The 23,608-nt window shown below is 39.2% G+C and overlaps 1 protein-coding gene across 1 annotated transcript; it reads left to right on the plus strand.

Moving 5' to 3' along the window:
• Positions 1-290: 290 nt before the first annotated feature.
• LOC136841846 (enoyl-CoA hydratase, mitochondrial-like) lies at positions 291-23,317 on the plus strand. Its single transcript, XM_067109231.1, has 8 exons — positions 291-584; positions 4,284-4,484; positions 6,042-6,228; positions 13,996-14,138; positions 14,388-14,507; positions 17,743-17,810; positions 19,723-19,827; positions 23,186-23,317. The coding sequence occupies exons 1-7, from the start codon at positions 446-448 to the stop codon at positions 19,786-19,788; spliced, it is 924 nt and encodes a 307-aa protein (XP_066965332.1). The 5' UTR covers positions 291-445; the 3' UTR covers positions 19,789-19,827; positions 23,186-23,317.
• Positions 23,318-23,608: the final 291 nt, after the last annotated feature.

A 23,608-nucleotide genomic window follows, 5' to 3' on the forward strand; every position in this document is an offset into this window, starting at 1 on the left:
TCAGCTTTTCCATATGAGGTCGCTGCTTCTTATCAGCGTTATCTGAAGTCTGAACTAGAAAAGAATATATCAAAAATATCTTGCACTAAATAGACAACATCCTTGAACAAGCGCAAGCAACAAGGAGACTTAGAACGAGCAACAGAAAATAAAAAGGAATTAATAGCCAACATCCTTCTATTTGCGGATCTATAGAAATAAGAAATTGAAAATAGGAAGGCATTCATCAAAGCTATACGGTATTACAGAAACAATAAACTTGAATAAATAAAATAAACACAAGCGAAAGAAGAAATGGAACGAGGGGAAGGGAGCCGTTCCAAAAGTGAATCCCTACTACTACTACTACAGTTATCGGACCTTGATCAGATCAGCTTACCCGGTTGCTTGGGTCGCTTTTGCCGATAAAATTCACTTCCGGGGACCAAGTCCGAATTGCGACGCCATGGCAGCTCTCATGAAAGGTCGTGTCTTGCAGCTATGCAGTGTCCTTAGGGAAGGAAGACACATTCAGGGTCGTGGAAGGATATTTCGGCAACCGATTCCCTCCCTGGCCCTCATCAACGCCAGGATGATGTCTCAGGGTATGGTTGGCCAGGAGTCTTCCCTACTATTCAGCATTATTTAACATTATTTTTAACCCCAGATCAACCCCAGGCTGACCGTGACCTTGCCCGTGGCCAGGAGTCTTCATTCAACATTATTTTCAAAACCCCAGATGTAAAATTCACTATTCAGCATTATTTAACATTATTTTTAACCCCCCAGATCAACCCTAGGCTGATGTCAAAGGGTAAGAATACCCCTCCCACCTTTGTTCCCCTGCCCCCCTTACCGTGACCTTGCCCATGGCCAGGGGTTCTTCATTACGTAAAATTCATTATTCAACATTATTTTCAAACCCCCAGATCAACCCCAGGCTGATGTCAAAGGGTAAGAATACCCCTCCCACCCTTGTTCCCTTGCCCCCCACCGTGACCTTGCCCATGGCCAGGGGTTCTTCATTACGTAAAATTCATTATTCAACATTATTTTTAAACCCCCAGATCAACCCCAGGCTGATGTCAAAGGGTAAGTATACCCCCTCCCACCCCTGATCCTCTGCCCCTCTTACCATGACCTTGGCCCCGGGGGCCTTCATTATGTAAAATTCATTATTCAGCATTATTCAACTCCCTACCCACCTAACTTGGCCTATAGTAGTATTCGTAGAGGGAAATTCAGGGATGCATCATAGCCTAACCTGCTGATAGAGCACTGCAGTCCCCACCTGATTTTGTGGGGGGACAGGACTGAAACTGAACCCCACCTTCCTTTTTCCCATTCTACCTAACCTGACCTTGAGCTCTGTAAATCGTAAAATTTTATTACTGTAGTAAAAATGCAGAGTGAGGGGTCACAGCTTACTTGAGGGGTGCGGTAAAGCGCCCCTTGCCAGGTTGAGGCACGGTGTCCAGGGTTAGGTTAGGTAAAGGTGAATCTGGTAAGCTTATATAGCCTAGCCTACAGAAATGGCTGCTACAGTACCCCCGACCCCTCTCTGTATTTTCTCGAAATATTAACAAAAATGGTAAATGCTGTAGCCTAAACACAAGCAGTTATCAGGAAATATCTGGGTCAGCGATGGGCTGAAATCAGGCCACAGTGGTAGTCGGCAATTTTATCCAGAAATTGATCTTGGGCTAGGCTAGCTTTGGATATGGGTGTTAGGCTAGACCAAAGTATTTAACGCACAAGTGCGTAGACTAGGATATTTCCTGTTAGTACCCAAGGCTTTAGAATTGAACATCTTCATAAAATAATAACATTGAAACAACCTTTCATATTTTTATCAGTGAATACCTAGGCTAACTTATTTACTTTTCCTGTGTTCCTTTTTGGGAATGCTAAAATGGCCATTATTAGTGATTTCTGGTATTAACAATTGAAATATCATGGTGGCAACCAAATTTTAACTTTTGGAAGGCTTGAGGGCTGCTGACACATTTTGCATAAGTGCACGTGTGTATAATCATAGCCTGATAGTACTGTTGTAATGTATTTTTGTTGGTTTTTCTTGAAAAATCAGTTTTTTCTTGCTAATGAAAATAGGCTAGCCTGTTGACACATCAGTAACAAAAACTTAGGTAACAGAAAAAAAGAGTAAAGGTTGCTTTTAATCCTATAAAGTAAATGGAGTTTTTTATAGCCTTATGTTTCATATTAATGAAGCATTTCCAACATTTCTGTTAGAAATGCTTGGTTTATCTCATTTACATACCCCACTTTGTCTAATATGAAAAAAATAAGTGAAATATTGTAAGGAGATGCATCCTAACCTTACCTGCCCATCTGGGGAAGACCTTGTCCCCGCAACTTAAACTGACCCAGGCTGCAGTAAATTATAGAATGTGCAAGGAATCACACTAACCTAATGTAGGAAACCATGTTCTTCCTAACCCAGGAGAGTCCCAAAGCCCTCCTTACCTAACCTGACCTTAGTAGCCTTTAAACAGAAATAATTAGTATCCTTAAAGTGAATGGGCGGCCAACCCCTCCCCCAATACCTTATGGGGACATAAGGCCTAAGACACAGTTTATCTGGTTTCCTACTGTCACTGTGGTCCCCCATGTTTGTTGGACATAATAGGGGGGTTGTAAGTAATTAACCAAATGAGTGTAATGAAAAAGAGCCAGTTTCATAAAAAATAATGAAGAAAAAATCACAAAAACTATTATTTCATATTTAAGATCACTTACTTCCTATTAGCATAGGATGATGTGGACTAAGAGTTTGCTCATGCTCGCTGTATGACCGAGACTTCTTCACAGATCAGGACCTTGCCACAATGTTTTTGTGCATCCCATTCCCTCCAATAGGTTTGGAAAGTAGAGTTGGTACTTCTCATGGCTCTTAATCATTGTGGTTCTTTTATGAGGTCCATGAGCATGCAAAGTTTCATCCACCTTTGCAGGGTCTCATTTGCAGCATGGTGCTCGCAGTACTCATAATTGTGCATCCATGCCTGGTACTGTACTAGGTCTTTTTCATCCAGCACATCCACTTGTCCTTCTGCATATGTTTAATTTTCACAGCAGGTCCCCTGGGCCAGTACCAGTTTTGGCATAGTGTTGGAGACAACGGTGTGCTCACTCTGCGTTAACATCTAATTGTGGTTTGGTGTCAAGATCCATCAGTTGCAGACACTCACGATCTTGATTTATTTTTGTTTAGGCTATATTAATGGGATCATGTAGTGTGTATGTTGCACTTCTTTTATCATGTACAATATTTTTTTGTTTTTTCTGTTGTGCCCTTTTGCTTGCTTGGGTTTTAGGAAGAATATGAAAAGGATTATCCTGTTTTGATATTTTTTTTTCTTTTTGTCTCGCTAGATGTAGAGTTCCATTTGAAAACTTCCTGTTAATTTGCAACTCTGCAAGTTGGTTTGGATATATCACTGTTGTTGTAAGTCAGCCTTTATTGAAAGTTTCCTGGTGTTTTTCTTTAGCCTGAACAAGCCTCTCTCCTTAATCTAAGCTGTTTGTCTTTTGGCCTTTGCTACAGTGAAGAGAGTTAATAAAGTCCATGCCTTGTCTGCCAGAGTATTGCGTTCCAAGAATTGGTTTTTCCTTTGTTCTTGACTTCTTGGGTAAGATTCATTCTTCAGGATTTCGAAATCAAGAATTGCACTTCCTTTTTCAGTTCCTTTTCTTGATACCCGTGCAAAGAATTAAGAGGACCTCCTGCTTTGTCTTATGATGGCCACCCATTTATACTCAGACAGGCTTGGCTAGAGACTTCGGGGAAGGACACTTCAAGGCTGTTTCATTCCTTGGACTGAGTAAAGAAGCATACAATATTACTAAAATACCCCCTTAATTGATAAGTTATTCTTATAGCTCAAGACAGTGATCAAAAAGGAGGTTATACAAGTTAAGGTAACAGCTCACAATATCCAGTCATTTTGTACTTCATTACTTTTTAGGAGAAATTCGAATATCCAATCTGTTTTATTGGTGAGCGCTTGGATGTGACAGTCAGTTTTTTCTAGTTTTTACTTTAGGGTCGCTACTCATAAGTTCGTAGTTGCACAAGGTCAGGATTTACCCACTGCAGTTGTAGGTCTAGGGGCAGGGGACTCACCCTCATCATCTCCATAACATTTCTGTTGCACTGTTAGGTATTAGCTTTCAGAGGTATGCTGATTACAATGGTCAAAATATTGGGAATAGTGTGTAGTGCTTCCTTTATGTTGTTATGTATGATACTTGAAAATTATTTTTAATTGTTCTTATTACAGGGCCTGCATATGAACACATTTTGGTTGACAAAAAAGGTGATGGTGGTTGTGTGGGCCTAGTCACTCTGAATCGACCAAAGGCTCTCAATGCTCTATGTGACCCTTTGATGATTGAATTAAATGATGCCCTGAAGACCTTAGATGCAGATCCAACAGTAGCTGCTGTTGTCATTACTGGTAGTGAAAAGGCCTTTGCTGCAGGTAAGTTTCCCCATTTGTAAGATTTTTTGAAGATGAGCACACATGGTTCTCTTAGGTGAGTAACCATTGTGCTAGGAGGAAAGTACATTGACTGTTGCTAGGTTATCATGCCTCTTCGTTTTTTTCATCAGCATTTGCCATTTTTGAAAATGTGGGTACTTTCTTAATGAGGATATAGTTTTAATGGGATAATAGGTTACCCATTTGTTAGAAAAAAAGATCAGGGACATTGAAGATAATAGCTAAAGTGTTATGTATTAGAAGTTATCGATGTAGCTTCGCCTGAGTCACAACCTGATCTTGTGGTAATTAGTCCAGAAGAGATACGATGTTTTAGAATTTAAAGTTATTCAGTCGTGCAGGAACCACTTGGGTGTGCAGAGAGAAGCTATGCTTGTATATTTATACTGTAAAATTTGTGATAGAAGACTGAATGACAAGGTTAGGACTGAGCCATGGTTGAAGACTGAAGAACAGTGAACATGGCCAATATTGTACTCTTGGTGCTTGCACTTGATCCTGCTGATTACTGGAAATGTGTAAGGTAACAACAGTGTTATTGATCTGGCAGCCTCTTATATACTCAGAGGTTTCAGTCTAATACAACTGTGGCACTATTATGATGATGGTATTTTCTATTGAATTTCAATACATAATATAGTATAACAGTAATAAAGGCAATGGATTAGGTTGTCATCAGATATTACTCCAAAATGTCAAGCTTCATGGCTGGAATTTAGTGGAAAGATCATTTTACAGATAAGGAATTCACAGAGATGTAGTTTCTAGTGGCTGGACAGTAAATTGACATCTCATGAGTTTGCATGTGTGATGAGAAACAGGTAAGGAACATTTTGTTAGAAAAGTAGTAGGTATGGAAGAAGCAGAACAGAGATCAGTAGCAAGGCATAGAAAATGATAATGAAAAAAGGGTGTATATGGAGACCTCGACCACATAGGAATTTGGGCAAAAAAATCACTAGACAGGAGGGGAGAGGAAATTCTGATGAAAGTCTGAGTGACGGAAATTTCTGTAAAATTTTTATACTTCGGTTCCTGAGCGTTAAGGGTTAAAGGCATTAATGCTGGCAGACACATTGATAAAATAAGTAAGTCGTGTGGACTTTTCAGGTGCTTTAAGAATTCATTGTGTCTTCAATACTTTATCATGTATTTTTCATGAGTTTCTAAAAACTGTTTTGCTTCTCAGTAACAGTACATCAAAAATTTTATGAAAGAATTTGAATGAGTAGTCCATAAGCTAGGAGCTCTTATATATTGTAATTAATCTACAATTTTTTATGTTTTTCACATTAAAACCAAAGATCCCATGATTCTAGTCTTTACCAATCAATTATAGATTGATTTTGAATACAAGATTTGATATTTCAAGAGTACAGGCTAGGACACGACTATTTCAAGAATAGATGTTTTAAATAAAATCCCTGTGAAAAGTTAATGATCTGTCAAGTGCACCCACATGTTTTTTAAAAGTGGTTTATGGACCATGAAGAATTTAAGCGTTACTCTATTATTCATATACCATTTTCATCATAGGTGCAGACATTAAGCAAATGGAGAACATTGAATACGTGGACTGTGTGAAGTCCAATTTCCTTGCACACTGGGATGGCATAACAAGAATCCGGAAACCCATCATTGCGGCAGTGAATGGATATGCTTTGGGTGGTGGCTGTGAAGTTGCTATGATGTGTGACATTATATTAGCAGGAGAAAAAGCCAAGTGAGTATTGTTGCTTAGCCTTTGACTTTGTATTCTCCTTACACTGTAGATGATGGGGTTAGTTGATGCTGGCTCAACGAGAGTAAAGTACAACAAATGCTAATTCATGCCCTATTAGTCTGTGACCTGCTTTACTTTGCTGCCTGATATCTCCAAATCACTAGCTTTAATAATGGTAGATGAAGTTAGTATTAACCTATTTGAGATCCCAGGGCCAGATGAGGGGTTCTAGAACTAATCTGTGGTACAACACACCAGCTATATCATATTTTCACCAAACTGGTAACTTTCAAATTAACTGTATGGTATTACCAAACATAAACAAAAAGTATGGTGATTCTTAACTTGCCAGTCGCATCCAGTTAATTCATAAAAACAAAAAGTATGGTGATTCTTAACTTGCCAGTGGCATCCAGTTAATTCGTAACCTTGGATTTTATGGATGAATCTTCTGACTCCTTAAGTGGTTGCAGTCTTCAAGATCTTATGTGAGTGAAATGTATGACCAGAACTTGATAGCATCAGTGTTGAAGGTTCAGCAGAGTATTATGTATTCACTGTTGCTTTGGACCGGAAAAACAAATCTGTCTTTAATTAAAAAATACCCATAATAGCATGAGTCTTGAAGTGGAGAAACAAATCCACAGATTTTGGGTATGTATATTTAAAAATAGATATTGCAATACACTCCCTGAACACCTGAATTAGCCCTGGTCACCTGACCAGCCCGAACTACATCCCCATAGCTTTTACCCACTAAGTGGGTAATTACCCGCCAGCGTTACCAACGCGTACAGGAAAATCTGTCAAATGAGTTACCTGAAGTACCGTTGGCAACACTGCTGCCAGTCCTGGCCAAGTGAGGCCGAGATCCCCAATTGCTTTTTGTTCGCCATGCTGTGTGGGTGTGCCCCACATCAGGCGAACTTTTGGTCATTTAGCCCGACCCCCATTTAAGAATTTGGACATCAGATCACGATTGGACTGTTTTCAACGCCTTTTCTCCTGGATGGATACTTTATTGATGGGATTTAGAACTTCTCTCCCATTTTTTACTTTGGGATCGGTACTTTGGACTCGATTGGATAAGTCATACAAGAAGACATCGTCGTCTGCTAGCGCCGATACTTCAGCTTCGTTTACATCTTCAACGACAGAGCCTTCTTTTGCTGGAGATGTTGCTGCTCATCGGCCCTACACATTCTGCAAGCGTAGGATGAGTACCCTCAAACACGATCGACATTCTGTTTGTATTTTATGTAGGAAGATGCAGTGTAGTATCAGTCAGATAGGCGGCGAGTCTTGGTCGGTAGATCAGATGGAAGAATTATTCAAAAAAGTTAGAGGACAAATTATTAGCTGAGTATGTCTAAACGATTTTTCCAGCTTTATGACTAAATTAACGGAAACTAGAGATTAGGATAGTAGTAATAGTGTTGTAGTTACTAATCGTTCTTTTTCAGCCCCCCTGCCTGTTCCAGAACCAGCCCTAACGGGTGCTGGGGGTTATGGAGATTCGCAGGCCAAAAAAAGGTAGAATCTGCCGGCCCCCCCGGCGCAGAGCAGGCAGTGTTGGCAGCAGATTTCCCCCTTCCCTCTAAAAGTGTAAGTTCTAAGGTGGATTTAGAATTAGGAATCACTCAGAAGAGTAGGAATTCTAATTTACGAAGTATTTAAGAAGAGTAGTTGAACGTGCAGTCTTATTTGGGTTCAGGTTTGGTTGGGGTCGCTAATATTTAGGTCTCTCATTTAGATCAATCGTCGGTTTATTTCCTGCTTCGTGCTCTGTGCAACAAAGGTTTCCAGATCCGTGAAGGGTCATTCAGATTTGGTTTCTGATGTATCTGGTTCTGAAATGTTTTTTTCCTTGAATACTCCTTCTTCGAAGGTTCCTTTTCCTTCAAGGGTTAAAATTTCTTTCATCTTGTGATGGTGGTAATTCTGGTGATCGAATTTTCCATATTCATGATCATGTCTTAAAGAATTTTCTGATTTTGATAATGTCTATCAAGATTAGCAGGGGCAGGGGAACAGAACCAGCCTATTTTCCTTGAAATCTATGGCCTCTTCGGCCGCTACGGAATTTTCCCGTTTCCCCCTTTTCTTCTAAGCCTCTTTCCATTGCCCTTCTCAATCTTCTTTTTGGTCCGCTCTTCGGACGGCCCTTCGGGGTCTTTGTTGCCCATCCGGTTTTCTTGGCTTTTAACTCAGCAGAGCAAAGATTTTCTTGGTTCAACTCTGTATATTAAAGCTTCAGCGGCTCCCTCTCTCGCTTCGGGTTTAGGGAAGGGGTACTTTTACGGATCCGTCGTCTTTATCACCTTTTGCGAATCTTGTAGTTTCTTAGGCATCCGGTCTAGTTGCTTCTCAGGTGCTTGCGGAGGTGTCAGCAACTTATTTTATTCTTTACGGGGTCCTAACCGTAATGTATCCTCCGCGATTCTTGCGGATGCTTCGGCAGTCGGCGATTCGCCTGCGCCAGCATTCAGTGTATCAGCACCGATAGTTTCCGCAGCCTTTCCATTCTCAAGGATAATTGGTAATTTCCTTCTTCTGTTACCTTCGGCTTGGTAACTCGTAACTTCCCCTTCGATTCTCCTTTGAGTTCGGTCTGGTTACGACCTTCTCCATCTGTCCAACGTCAGCGTTAGGCGCTCCAGTGGTTACTCCAAGTGTGGATTCTTTCTTCTTCCCTCCTTCGGCTTCTTCTTTCCCATCTTTCCAGCGGGTTCTCTGTCCCTCTGTCTTGGCATCCATGTAGGTTCGGGGTTGATTCCGGGTCTTCAGTTCTGGATTCCCATTCTCATGCGGTTTTGATACATACGGATTTGAGTGGTTCGGTGTTGTGGCCTCTTCGCTCTCAGGAGTGGGCGTGGTCCGCCCAGGTGTTGTGTCATCCCTGTTGAGTGGTGCAGGGTTTGCGCAACCTACTCTGGTGCCTCCAGTATGTTCGCGATTGATACGTCACGTGTCTGTCTCACGCACCCAGGTGTAGCGAGTTCCGGGTTTTCAAGTTCGGCGTTTGCTAGGGGTTGGCCTGCCTCTTACCTGTTCCGGCTCGGTCGGATCAGTCTGACAATCCTCTGGCTCGGTCGGTCCAGTCCGATAATCCTCTGGCTTGGTCGGACCAGCCTGACAATCCTCCGGCTCGGTTGGACCAGTCTGACAAGGATTGTTCATTTAAGATAACCGGTACCGGATATTAGTTCTCCTTCAGCTATGAGAACGAGTATAAGCTGATGGTAGACTTCATCCTCACTTATCCTCAATCCAAGGTTCCGGAGGAGCCTACACTACCGAATCAAACGATGTTCCAGTCGCTGTATGCGACAGATCCGGTAGTTGCTCAATCATTAAAGAATCTGGTCTGCTTTGGCCGTGTCGGGCAGGCAGTGAGGGAGGCAGACGTAGGTTAGTGGCGTTGATAGGGTCGAGTAAGCAGGATTCAACCTTGCTTGCTATTCAGGAGGGGTTTTAACAAGATAGTGGATAACCCATCTGCGGGTGTCAGGGTTTTTCTCAACGTATCTCTTGAGGCCCTTCTCTCTCGGGTTCCTTCGTCAATTGTTGGTCTCAGCTTCATCTAGGAGGCTTGTATCTTGGAGGACACCTTTTGCAGCCATCCAGAGGCCTTGTCCTCTCTATGTGGATATGTCCGGGTTGGTAGGGTTTTCTCAAACAGGATGGATATTCTCCCTCCAGTCCGGTACTACCGGACACCTCATCCCTTCGGTGTCAGTGGGGTTGGCATACCAGGTTAACATTTCGCTTGACTGTACAACGTTCTTTGGCAGAAGAGGAGGTACTTCTTTTTTTAAACTTACGCCTCACTATCCGGACATTTGGAGTGGGTTCTGTTGAGGGCGCCTTTGCGCTCTGCAACAGTCTTTTAGGGAGGAGAATATCTCCTCCATGGTCAATTTCGTGTAGCCGTCGTCAGCAGTAGTGTCACAGCAAGCTATGATTAGTGTGACTGCTCTGGGTTCAGGGGATGTGGCCGGTATAACGAACTTGTTGCTTCTAACTCATGTCTCCAGTGTCGGCAATTATGCATCGTCGAGGGTATAAAATGTTGAAGTAGAGGTGTTCCTGCCCAGCAGGGAACAGCCCGTACACACTTGGAGAAGCCTCTTGGGAGAATCTCTCTCTCTCTCTCACTTAAATTCCAGGGTCTTGTCTCCCCACATTTTTCTTCTCTCTCTCTCTCTCTCTCTCTCTCTCTCTCTCTCTCTCTCTCTCACTTAAATCCAGGGTCTTGTCTCCCCACATGTTTTCTCTTCTGGTATGTCTCAGGAATCACTGGGACTTCCACATCGAGAATGCAGGTATAATCTGACATCCGGAAGATCTTTAGTCTCCCCTTTTCCCGGCATTTTTTAGTCCTAGTGCGCAACACGGTAGTGGGTCTGTTTTGCGACATCGTAACTGCCTCGTCGTATCTGAGAATTCGGGAGGAACAAGATTATTAGAATTTAGAGGTGTATGCTTTCCGCCTTTCGGTCTCATTCATCAGGTAAGCAGGAATTGCGGGAGTGTCAAGTCATCTATGACTCTAGCTCCTTGCTGGCCCTAACGCCCTTGGTTCCGGAATTCAAAATGCTCCTTACAGAAGTTCCGATGTTCTCCTTCAAGCGGAAGATCCTTTAGACAACCGCATTTCCACCATGTATCATCCAAACTCTTGCGTGATGAACTTAGTTGCGGGCGAATGCTGAGCGAACAGCTAGACAGTCCAGACACTCTAAAGCTATGTCTAGGCAGTGTTTCTTTCAGCTTGCGAAAGTCAACCCGTAAGCTTACCAGGTCAGCGTGACATGGAGAAGTCTGTGTTGTAAGGAAGGTCATTCCATCTTTAGGCCTGCCATAACTGAAATAGCTGGTTTTCTCTTATTCCTTTGGAAAGTCAAGATTCTTCCATTTTCGATTATTGCTGGCTACCGCTCAGCACTTAGCAGTACATTTTTCCATCTTCCTGAAAAATTTCTAGTAGTAAGATCTTCGATTTATTACGTTCCCGTAAATTTAATGTCCGGTCTTGCTGACTCGGTCTCCCTCGTGAGATTTGTCGGAAGTTCTAATGTTAACTGATTAGGTGTTTTCTTTCTTTCAGCTTTTGCTGCAGATAAAAAGGTGGGCGAGCTTCAGGAACTTTTCCTAGGCTGGTTTCTTAGGTGGGAAATGATTAGTATTTCTCCTCTTCTGGAAGTCGTGGCGAAGACAAAGTCAGAGGCTGAACTCTGCTTCGTTCGTTTAAGGTTCTTTTTATGCAAGTGTTCGGTTCCGGCATCAGTGGGGATGTCTTTATGTCAGGTGTGAATGTTGGTCTATTCATCAAGGTTGAGAAATTCCATCCGCTTCTGTGTACACTTCTTGCCTCACCGCGGAATACTTCCCGTCCGCTGTCAAGGATGTGATTAGTTACTCTCGGAGAAAGGGTTCCTGGTTCCTGGGTCATAAGCGCTCACTCCACAAACACAGTTGCGGGCACACTTCACGATTCTCGTGTGGTGCGAGCTGTATGCCCTTGAACACAATTTAATTTGACGTGACATTATTGAGCATTTAACAGTTTTCATTACCGCACAGTATTTGGAGTATGTCCACTTCATCTTCTTTTCTTGGAATGGTTCAGAGTCTTCTACTCTGGGGTATACTTGCGAGTCCGTCTGTGTTTTCTTCCTTTGCTTAAGAGACGTTCAATTCTCCCCACAGCGTATAGCGGCGAATTCTCCTATCTAGGGTTCGTTCAATTAGCTGAGGTGGTATTCTCTTAGTGCGAAGACTCAGAAGGTTATTCTCTTAGTCCACGTTTAACGGTGAAGTCTATTATCTAGGGTGCGTTCATTTAGCTAAGGTAGTATTTACGTAGTGCGGTGATCATTAGGTTAACCAGATAGAGGAATTACTTTTAGGCTTTAGAATCTTAAGCAACAGTGATAGTATAATCACATGAACTTAAGTTTAGTACGTCTTAAGTATCCTAGTCTTTGATAGTTTTCCTACGAGAGTCCAAAGCGGTGCTCTCGTAGGCTAGCCTAGGTTGTTTCGTCAGCGATGGGATACTTCTTCGCTCGTCGACCTTTCCTGCAACCTGCAGGATGGAGGGTCATCGGCTCAGCACACTACCCCATTCCCTCCTTATTGGATGGGATCTGAATAGCCACTTGGGAGATTCATCGTTCTCCTTTTTACATGAAAGTTATTCTTTTAGTCCGTGTATAGCGGCTAACCCTTCTATCGTGGGTGCGTTCATTTAGCTAAGGGGGTACTCTCTTAGTGTGGAGGTTCTTAGAAGCGGCCGCTTGGAAGCCGGTGTCGGTTTTCACGACTTTCTACCTCAGACATTCAGTTTCTTCGTAGAGGAAGAGTTTCTCAGTCTCTTTGTGACGACAAACTCGATCTTATAATTACGTAGTAATGTTAAGGGTGGGAGCAACTCTAGGTAATGAGTGTAATCTGAGGAACTTTAGAATTTTGGATTCTCTGTTAGTCGGGGTTCATAGTGAGAATATTAAGTTTGACGTTAGTACTTTGAAGTTAGGAAGATCCAGTGGACAGGTTTGTTTTCTTCAACTTCTGCACAGACATTGGCGGCAACGGGCAGCGAAGAACTCGAAGATCCTGCACACCCAACTTCTTCGTAACCCTCCATACATGAGAGTGCTTTGATTAGCCACATGGGAGGTTCATCGTACCCCTCCATACACGAGAGTGCTTTGATTAGCCACATGGGAGGTTCATTGTTCTCCACTAATCATGGGAGGCTGTGATTAGCCACATGGTAAGTTGGTTTTTTTATTTCGGCTACTCTCTATCCATGAGGAGGTTTGAATACCACATGAGAGGTAGCTCGACTCAGACAGTACCTAGACATGAGACTGACGTCGGGGGTACTCTCTCTACAAACATTCTAACCTGCTGAATGGGATAACCAGGTGAGGATATATTCATTTATACAAAGTAGGCGAATAATGAGTTACCTGCTTTCCCTGTTGCAAGGTCGGGCTGAATTAGATTGATCCCACCTCCTTAAAAATGTTGTTAATCGGGCTAATTCAGGTGTTCAGGGAGTGTATTACAATATGAAGTTTTCATAATAAAACTAATATTGTAATACTTATCTGAACACCTGAATGATTCCCACCCTCCTCCCCACTTCAATTTGATTAGTGAACAGTGCAATTGGGGATCTCGGCCTCACTCGGCTGGGACTGGCAGCAGTGTTGCCAACGGTACTTCAGGTAACTCATTTGACAGATTTTCCTGTAAGCGTTGGTAAAGCTGTCGGTTAATTACCCACTTAGTGGGTAAAAGCTATGGGGATGTAGTTCAGGCTGGTCAGGTGACCAGGGCTAATTCAGGTGTTCAGGTAAGTATTACAATATTAGTTTTATTATGAAAACTTCATTTCTACAGGGAGCTTTTGGAAAGGAAGCTGTTCAATCCCCCTTTCCAGTCAAACAGATTCCCAAAAGCTCTTTGTAGAGATTGATTTTTTAATATATGTACACATACATAACTTTGGATTCGTTTTTTGAAGTGACATGAAAATCATTGGCTTTTGGGTCTAGCAACAAATTTCATTTGTCCACCCAGTCATTTTAAGAAATCTTGAGATTACTAAAAATTTTGAAAAGTATGTGTTATGAAATATTACTTTCAACATTTTTCCAGCATTAAGGTTTGGCAGTTGTTTAAACATTAGTATGCAGTTATATGAAGAATTATCATTATTATTTTATTCATTTTCCTCTCATTAATTTTTAGATTTGGACAACCAGAAATTGCCATTGGCACTATCCCAGGAGCAGGCGGTAGTCAGCGCCTTGCGAAGGCTATTGGAAAATCTCGAGCTATGCAGATGTGTCTGACAGGAGATATGATTACAGCACAGCAGGCTAATGACTGGGGTCAGTATAAAATGCAAAAATGAATTCAGTCTAAGCACTATTATTATTGTTATTATTAGCTAGAGTATCTTTTTAGAAGTGATGCATTTTACAGATAAATATATATTCACTTGAATGACAGGCATCAGATATGTATTAGCTGAGGTTAGAAATGTTGACAAAAATTTTCAACTAACTAACCCAGATTTCTTTCTTGGATTGTGGTAGCTTAATTAACATCTTTCATATTAATAAACATATTCATTACAGGTTTAGTAAGTTCATTGCACCCTCCAGATCAGCTTGTAAGTGAAGCTATCAAAATTGGAGAAAAAATTGCAGCACATTCTAAAGTTATTGTAGGAATGTGTAAGGAGGCAGTCAACAAGTGTGAGTAACTTTTTAGCTGTTGGTTTGTGTATTTGCATGAAATCTTAATAGATTTTGAAAGTCTTTCCTCTGTCAAGTAAAGTGGTGCAGGGATTTAGTATTTTTGGTTTCACAGAATGGTAAATGAGTTATGATATACAGTATATTTTGGAGTAATTTGTAAACTCATGTTGATTGTGACTACAATTGCAAGGTCTTCATAGCAAACCCACTAATCATATAAGGACCAAACGGCTCTTGCAATGTGTTCAAACAGAGCCATTTTGAAATCTTTGAAATGAAAGAAGAAAAGGACCTTTAAGTGATTGCTAACGTACTGTATGTGCAGCCTGCTGACTGTAAACATGGTTTACAATCTCTCCAGCTTCACCGAGGCTACTTGGAATTTTGTATTTCTCTTTAATCCATTTTGTAGGTCAGTTAATCTTTCTTCTCCCTTTCTATAAAAAGTGAGTGAATATTAGCAATTACTTAAAGGCTGTTTATAGCTGGCTTCATGTAAATATTAAGCCCTATGGTTTGTGTGTGTTGAATTTATTTTTTCTTCATTTTGTTCTTAATAATTCAATTTTATTACTGATAATCTGATCTATTCATTCAGTTTTTATGTTAGTATTGTTTTGTTTGTTGTAGTGCTTCTGTGAATGTTACTTTGCTGAATTTTTTTTTTTGTTCATAATTATTTTTGGCCAAGTGTCAGTGACAACTTTTCTCTTGCCCATAATTAGGATCTAAAAATCATTGCTTGTTTTCCTGCATAATTTGTGTATGCTCTTGTTTTATGCTTAGATTGCTATTTCAGTATGAAATTTTATATACTTTTTATATCAGTTTGCCACTTGCATGATGATTTGTATTGCCATTATGAAGTATTGTGTTTGCATTAGGCATGTTGTGTAAGTCAGTCCTCACAAGTGTACGTGAGCAAATTTTGTCATAGTTTACCAGGTAGGGGTGGCCATATGGACCTTCACCTGTTTTTTGTAGAGGCCAACAGTGTTTACCTGCTCTCACTGGTGGCATTTTTAGAATCGAAGGTGCCCTGAGCAAGGAAGGGCAGCATTTTCTTGCCCAAAGTTCTGTTTCTGCTGTGGAATCTTTGACATCTGTTCTGCCTACTCTGCTCAGTGATTGGGAATTTTTTGGCAAGGGTTGCTGATGTTTCTTCTGCTTCTTTACCTGCACTACCCACTTTTTCATGGTAACTGGACAGTCCCTTGGTGCTGGCCACTTACGGAACTGTTTGCTTACCTAAGAGAGTTAAGGCCAAGAACAGCATTTTTTCATATCAGACAATTGTTTAGTGATCAAACCAGATGGAGCTGTATGCCCTGTAAGAAGCTCTTAACTGGTAGTGTCTAGGAACCCCAGTACCACTGGGTTAAACTGTCTGAATCAGAATAGTGGGAAAATACCCAGTGACAGTTGATAAGAGTATAAATGGTAAAGGTACCGTATTTGCTGGCATATTAGACACTCTTTTTTTATGTTTAAAAATATCAAAAGACTGAGCGCCGTAGGCTAGGCTAGGCGTAGCCTAGGGCAAGCATACTGAGTAGGGACAGAAATTGTTGTTAATACTGAAATATTGAAAAACAACCCTAATTATTACAGTAAATTGTTACTGTAATAAAAGTATGAAATCATATGTAAATTTACACTCACCTTTAAAGGAAACTAAATTAAATTTACTATAAATAAAAAACGTTTGTGTAACCACGACAGGCCACCAGGCCGGTGCTATGATTTTGTTTACATCCACTCATTGCAAATGGCTGACAGGCTAACTGCTGACGTATCGTAAGCAGTTTTTCGTAAATTTGTGATAACAGACTGGTAATTCGGCTTGTTTTCAATATTTTATTCAAGTATACTGTACTCTCACAATATTGTATTTCATGCACAGACTCTTACATTTTTTCCTACAAAATCACTTTAAAATATCTTTCAATAAATGTATGATGAAACATACTGAATTTTTTTTCCACAAAATATCTTGTAAAATAAGGGTGCGTCGTATGCGAGGTTGCATCTTATACGCCAGCAAATACAGTAATTAACATTCATCAGAAGACTGATTGTTTATCAATTACTTCCTACAGAATCCAAACATATTTGAAAGAATGTGTAGAGCAGTGGTGTAACCAATCACAAAATGCATCCCTGTCTTTTATAAAGAGAGAGGACTAGCAATATTATAGTAGAATCCAGAACTTTTCTGCCATATAATATTGAACAGTCGTAGGGCAAACATTGCCACTCAGCCAGAGAGCCAGAGTAGATATACAGTAACAAAAACAAAAGGGCCCACATCAGCATCAACATAGTATTTCCCTGCATTCAGCAAATAGCAAATGTTTCTCAGAGGCTTTCAATTGATGAGGCATGTGTGTACTTTTGCTAAGGTGAATGTGCATAGTGAAAATCATTACTGACTGGTTGCAGTACTGATCATTATGAATAAAAATTATCATAAGTTGATACATTATTTTGATAATCTCCCTCCCTGTTTAGAAAGTTAACTGATATTTCCAGTTGAGTAAAGACATCACATAAGACTTGCGTCTTGCACTATAAATGTACTTGCCCAAATAGTGCAAACCTTTACAGTTATATTTCAAAAGTGTTGACAGCTAACTTAAGAGTGTAGAGTAGATTTGTGTTTACAATCATTAGTTCCCCTGAAGTGACCTTTAAACACAAAATAATGGAAGATTTTATAAATGATATCAATAATCATCTCTTTGATGAAATGAAATGATTTGGATTCAAAACAGAAAATTATAACACTAAAGTAAATATCATAATGAAAACTTAAAAAAACAGATCTGCCTAATGTATGATATATTCAAGTTATCTAGCAACACACGTGAATATAAATATTCATTGGACTAGTACTAAACAATGTTTGAAAGGTGAAGTGTTGTTTACAACTTTATAAAAAAAATTGGCTTTTGCCCCTTTCATTTTATCATTCAGAGACGTTGCAGGCACTTAGATTCACCAAGGAGAAGTTTTGAGTCACGAAAGTGTGGAGACAACTACATGGTTGGTAATATTTTGCCAGCCCTTGAGATTCAAAGCCAGATGGCATAACCTCCCAGCAGCTCTTTAATACATTTATGAAAGTAATTTGCAAATTTTACATGAATGATATGAATTTCTTTACTTTTTTTCTAAAAAATGTTTGAGCTCATATGAGGAACAAAATTAATCTTTCCCTTTTTCTTCGCAGCATATGAACTGCCACTGAATGAAGGCCTCAATTATGAGAAGAAACTGTTCCACTCGACTTTTGCTACGGTAAGTACAGTAGTCAGTATGGAAATGCCTCAGACACTTCCCATTAATAGACCTTCTATATACTGTACTTTTTCCTTTATTTAGTGAACTTCTATAAGCATACTGTCATGACAAAAATTAAAATTGTGTAGTACAGTGTATGCCTGTGTATGTGTTTTCATTTGTTTTCATTTACTGATGGTGTGTGAGATTAGGCTTTGTATAACAATAATGTATTGCAGCTACCCCACAGTTAGATAATTATCTACAGATACCATTAATTTTTTGTCTTTTTACCTCAGCGTTTTAAGTGTGATATTCAGTTCATAGTCATTTCTCTCTCTCTCTCTCTCTCTCTCTCTCTCTCTCTCTCTCTCTCTCTCTCTCTCTCTCTCTCTCTCTCTCTGTAATAGTTCCTCGTTGGACGGGTCGGTATTGTTCGCGGATAGCACTCTGCTGGGCCCGCGTTCGAGTCTCCGGCCAGCCAATGAAGAATTAGAGGAATTTATTTCTGGTGATAGAAATTCATTTCTCGGTATAATGTGGTTTGGATTCCACAATAAGCTGTAGGTCCCAATGCTAGGTAACCAATTGGTTCTTAGCCACTTAAAATAAGTCTGATCTTTCAGGCCAGCCCTGGGAGAGCTGTTAATCAGCTCAGTGGTATGGTTAAACTAAGGTATGCTTAACTTTTCTCTCTCTCTCTCTAAGCTGAACTGTAGGCACTACGTAAGGTTCTTTGCAGTATCCCCTCAGCCTCTAGCCACACCCCTTCCATTCCTTTTACTGTAGCTCCATTCATGTCCTCTTTCCTCCATTACTTCCACCCTTTTTTATCAGTTGTTTCATTGTGCAACTGCGCGGTTTTCCTCCTGTTACACCTTTAAATTAGTTTTACTCTCAATTTCCCTTTCTGCACTGAACGACCTCATAGGTCCCAGCATTTGGCATTTGGCCTAAATTTTATATTCCATTCCTCTCTCTCTCTCTCTCTCTCTCTCTCTCTCTCTCTCTCTCTCTCTCTCTCTCTCTCTCTCTCAGTGACAATGAAACATAAAAGTAAATGTACCAAGGTTTCTTCACATAATTTGTCATCTCAAGTTCAGGATGCTTAAGAAAATGGAAACTCATTTTCATGTGTTGTTTTTCATTAATATTTAGTCTTTTAGAAGCAAAATGTGTATATTAAGAGAAGTTCAAAGAAATGGGATCTCCAGAATCATAGGTTCATGCTAAGAATGAAAAAAAGAAATAGAGAAAGGATATAAGTACACACACAGTTCATTTCTCTACACTGGCTTTCTCAAGCGAGATTTGGGTAAGATTGTGAAGGCATAATACTGTACACTAGTATATTACTCTTAGGCTGAAAACTGGAAGCAAGGAATTCAAAATTGGTGTATTTGCTAATTATCAACCAAATATCATTAAGAAAAACATGCAAATTAAGAGTCCCATCATTGTAAGACCGAATAAAATGAAAATGAATGAGGCATTATCACTTAAATGAATACATGAGATTCATAACAATAATAGTATGTACTGAACTTGATTTAAAGAGTTGGAAATTATGTTATGTCACTGGATGGTGTGTAAAGCTTCTTTGCCCGTATTTCAAGTGTTTTGAAAAGTGTTAGAACATAAGCTTTTGAATTACAATAAAGGATAAATGTGCTGTTGTTTATTTTCCAGTACATATATGGTTTATCTTTATGTTGTATTTAATGCAGACTTTAAGCTGTGATTGCACAGGTAGATGTAGGATTTGATAAGAGTAGTTTTTCACTGAAAATAATCAGCTGCCATCTGTAGCCAGCAAAAAGGGTTTGAGAATAAACAGGTTAATGTTTCAGCATTTTATGCACTCAGGAAGTGGTTTGTACAAAAGATGTTTTGATTTGTAGTGCATTAATGGCATTTTCGTCGTTTGCAGAGTGATCGTGCAGAGGGGATGAAAGCATTTATCCAAAAGAGGAAGCCAGAATTTACTGACAGCTAATCTAACAGAACACACAAAATATCGGGATGTATTTTTCAGGTAAGACCTTATTTTTAAGCAGTGTACAGTAGAAATTTTTGTATCGAAAGGCATACATTGTTGTTATGTCTGGTGTGAATAGTTTGCTTTGATTAAGTGGAATGTTGCTGTTGTTAAGTAGCAGAAATTAGAGAAAGTGGTAAAACAGAGGACATTTTGGGAATAAATATTTTGGAGTTTGTGTCAGAGTTTGAATTTGTAACTTATGGTAACTAATGAGTTTGATTTGATTCTAAAGGCAAAATTGAGGCCTACAAATTTAATATAGTGTCATTATTAAAGAAGTAGAAAGTACAAATACTCTTATACATAGCATGAAGTTACTGAAAATTGCAAACACTGTATTTTTACCAACAGACTTAGACCCTTTTATGATGAGCTTTTGGACATGAAAGTAACAGTGACATTAACAGCTGGTAACATATTCAACAACAGTAATAACGTTTAATAATAATGATGATGCTTCTTCAAAATAAATTGCAATGAATTTTTCAATCGAGTGGCTCTTCCAAAAAATATGTGGGCTTGAACTTAAAGCAGATTGACAGCATCAGTTTGATGGTATGTTGTGTGTCATATTGTAACGTGAATTGGCATTTATGTGGGGAGAGCACCTGATCCATTGGGTTGCACTTTTGGCTCAAGCTGCACACCTAAAGAAGTAGTGTAACACCTCCAGTTTTTCTTAATCAATCTTTTCTTTATGCCTACTGTACATGTGTCTGTTTAGCACTAACTTGACAAGGAAATTGACTTAAGTTGTTTCCTTGATTTCAAGGAGGATGGTGTAAGACAGTTAGCCACTTCTAAACTGGAGCACATTGATAAATATGTTTTTAGCATCATGATAGATTTTTTTTAACATTCGATGGTCTTTTCAGGGAAATGGGTGTGGTAGGTTTAAATTTCAGTCACCATACATACAGAATCATCTGGTCACTTTTTTACTAGATATGTATGTAATAGTAATAACCACAATGCCCACTTAACTTCTCGAATTCTTCACACTTTTTGTGCACGCTTGTCACTACAAAGCCCTAGATCTCGATGCAAGAATGTGAAGTAGGACAGACCATAGACGCAAATCATAAATGTTTGCTGTGTTAGTCTAAAATTCTTTGCAATTCATCCAGAATCCTTCTATGGCTTCTTGCTGTTCTTGCAGTAATTGATTCACAGTCCATCAAGTCCCCAAGGTAATAGATATAGTCTTCCTCTTTTAAGGCATGCAGTTACACCGTAACATGATATCCTTCCCTACTTCCCAGTTACTTGTTAATGAGCTCATTTGCCCGCTTTATTCATTATAGTGTTTCCGTGCTTCATACCAAGCACCATGAGTTTTGTTTTGCACTCATTGATTTCATATCCTTTCCTCACCATTCCATTCTTCCATCTTTTGATTATTACTACCAGTGTTTTGCCAAATTCTGCAAGCTTCCAAGAGCCTCCCTTGTCATTCTTTTGTGGCTACTTCATTGCTATGATAAACAGCTAAGGGCCTAGAGCTATATACATGCCGCTATCTTCACCATAGATCTTGTGTTTATAGTACAAAAAAACATCACTATCTTTCTGAAACCGTCTGCTTTTGTAACGTACCTAAGTGCTTATCGTGATGATGCCTATTTAATTGTTTGTCTTAGTGCTCTGTCAGTTGCCTCTTGAAATTCACGAATATGTGGTCAAGTCTCATCCTTTTCACATGGTACCTCCCCAGTTGTTGGTAAATTGTAAATAGTGCCACTGTTGTGTATTTCTCTGGTATGAACCCGCACTAGCAGTCGCCATTTTTAAAATTTTTCTACAATATTTCCACCATCCACTTCTCTAATATTTTTAAGGCATGCGCAAGCAATAATACTATTTTTCTGTGACTTTCACACTGTATAGTATCCACTGGTTATTTTTATGAAATGCAATATTATACAGTAACATTAATACAGTAATGTATTTTTTCTGTCACTTCAGTATATTCATGTATATTGCTTCAGTTTTATTGTTTTCACTTATTTTAAAATTAATGACTATGCAAACTAGGCAGGCAAATAATTTCATACGCATTCATATTAGTACCTGATCAATCTTGACAAGACAGGGCTGTCCCAAAGGATTTAATTATCAGTTAGAGCTCAAATTTGAAGCAAGACATGGTTACGTGAGTGGTACATGTTGGTAGGAAGAGAACCGTATGAAAAGCATAATTTGTAAGAAACTCAGCAGTACTAAAGGCATGCTGCAAGGTTAAGTTAGGCCAGGAACTGTTAACACCCTGACATCTCTTAGAATATTGTGCTTATAAATCAGGTGACATTTTTAAGTTTGTTGAGAAGCTGAGCCTCTTCAAGAAATATATCATTTACTTGTGTCAGTTCATGCACAAGTTTCATAATGTATGACATGAAAACATTTATAAATATGAAAAAATTCAGTTAATGGCATATGGAAAATGCACATTATTTCTGTTGTAACTTCTGAACATGAATCAATTTTAAACAAATATTTATATCAATGATAAGCTTTTCTGTGATTACTGAATACTGAAAATTGCATTTTTCTTCCGAGTCTGTAAAAAGTACAGTACAGAATTTTGCAGTTGTAATTTTCCTAGCATGTGTATTTTTGAATGGGAATCTATGGAAAAAACATCTTAGTACTGCATCTGTCATCGAAATGAACCAGTAAATTTTAAAATTGTTGTGTACAGTATATTGTCAAGTGTATATAGTAAAGTACTATTTTCTCAGATTTGTGAAAATTTAGGAGAATATTTAGAGAATCAATAAAATAAAGAGGTAGGTATCTTACAATTGATTACTGTTCTTTTCTCTAACACATTCAATCACTGATGAGTGTTGTGTATATTGTCCATATTCAGTCTCAATCCCTACCACTCTGTTCAGAAACTAGACTATCTATATAGAAAGTGTAAAAATAAGAACATTTTGGAGTAGAATGACTATTACAGACGTATCAACAAATAAGTTCGCCCTATTGCTTATATCTCACATAAACAGAAATTATAAGGACCATGTATTTAGTGAAAATGTAGATTTTTATCATATTGCTCAGTCTGCATTCTTGATTTCTCAACAGCACAAGTTAGCATGTGTGTGTGTGTGTGTGTGTCTGTACTTTTAATGCAGAAGTATACTGCATTCATATACTGTATATGATGAAAAATATTGGTCCATTTATTACCATTTGATATCTTTTGTGTATGTAAAATATTTTACTCCCATAATTTGTGTTCAAAGGGCTTGACAGCTTAGATAGCGTATGTTCCATTGAATTGTTATGTATAGTATTGTGAATTTGAATTAACTTTGCATTTTTACATATTTCTTGTTTTTTCCAGGTTTGTTTAGAGGGCATGGAAAAGTTGTGCAAGATTTTTTCCTTTAGATTAAGGTAAAAATATATAGAAGTAACCAAGATACAGTTTAAGAATTTGTAGTTTATTCATTTTAATAAAGCGGGCAATTGTCAACTTGTTTTACCAAGCCTTATGTACAAATTACTGATAATGTGGTATTTTTAAATCATCTCTTCCCTCTTTTCGCTGAATTCAGACTTTAATAAATGAGAAATCTCTGCATGTTGCCAGCTAATTGCAGTACCGCAGGAGAATAACTATTGATTATTATGATCTACCCTTATCCATAAAAAATAACAGAGCTGCTGCACAGAAATCTCTGTATCACCGTAGGGGGCTAGTGCCTTCAGTGCATCTCATGTTGCGCACTTATGTTCTGTGCAGTGGCCCTTCGGCCCCTAACTG

The sequence above is a fragment of the Macrobrachium rosenbergii genome, chromosome 9 (genome assembly GCF_040412425.1).
Source record: "Macrobrachium rosenbergii isolate ZJJX-2024 chromosome 9, ASM4041242v1, whole genome shotgun sequence".
In the NCBI taxonomy this organism is placed as follows: Eukaryota; Metazoa; Arthropoda; class Malacostraca; order Decapoda; family Palaemonidae; genus Macrobrachium; species Macrobrachium rosenbergii.

What these genes read in the sequence shown, in the direction of transcription:
- LOC136841846 (XM_067109231.1), top strand. Translation starts at nt 446, where the DNA reads ATGGCAGCTCTCATGAAAGGTCGTGTCTTGCAGCTATGCAGTGTCCTT. An exon ending in ACAGCAGGCTAATGACTGGG is followed by an intron (nt 14,139 to 14,387) that starts GTCAGTATAAAA and finishes TATTCATTACAG; the next exon opens with GTTTAGTAAGTTCATTGCAC. An exon ending in TCCACTCGACTTTTGCTACG is followed by an intron (nt 17,811 to 19,722) that starts GTAAGTACAGTA and finishes CGTCGTTTGCAG; the next exon opens with AGTGATCGTGCAGAGGGGAT.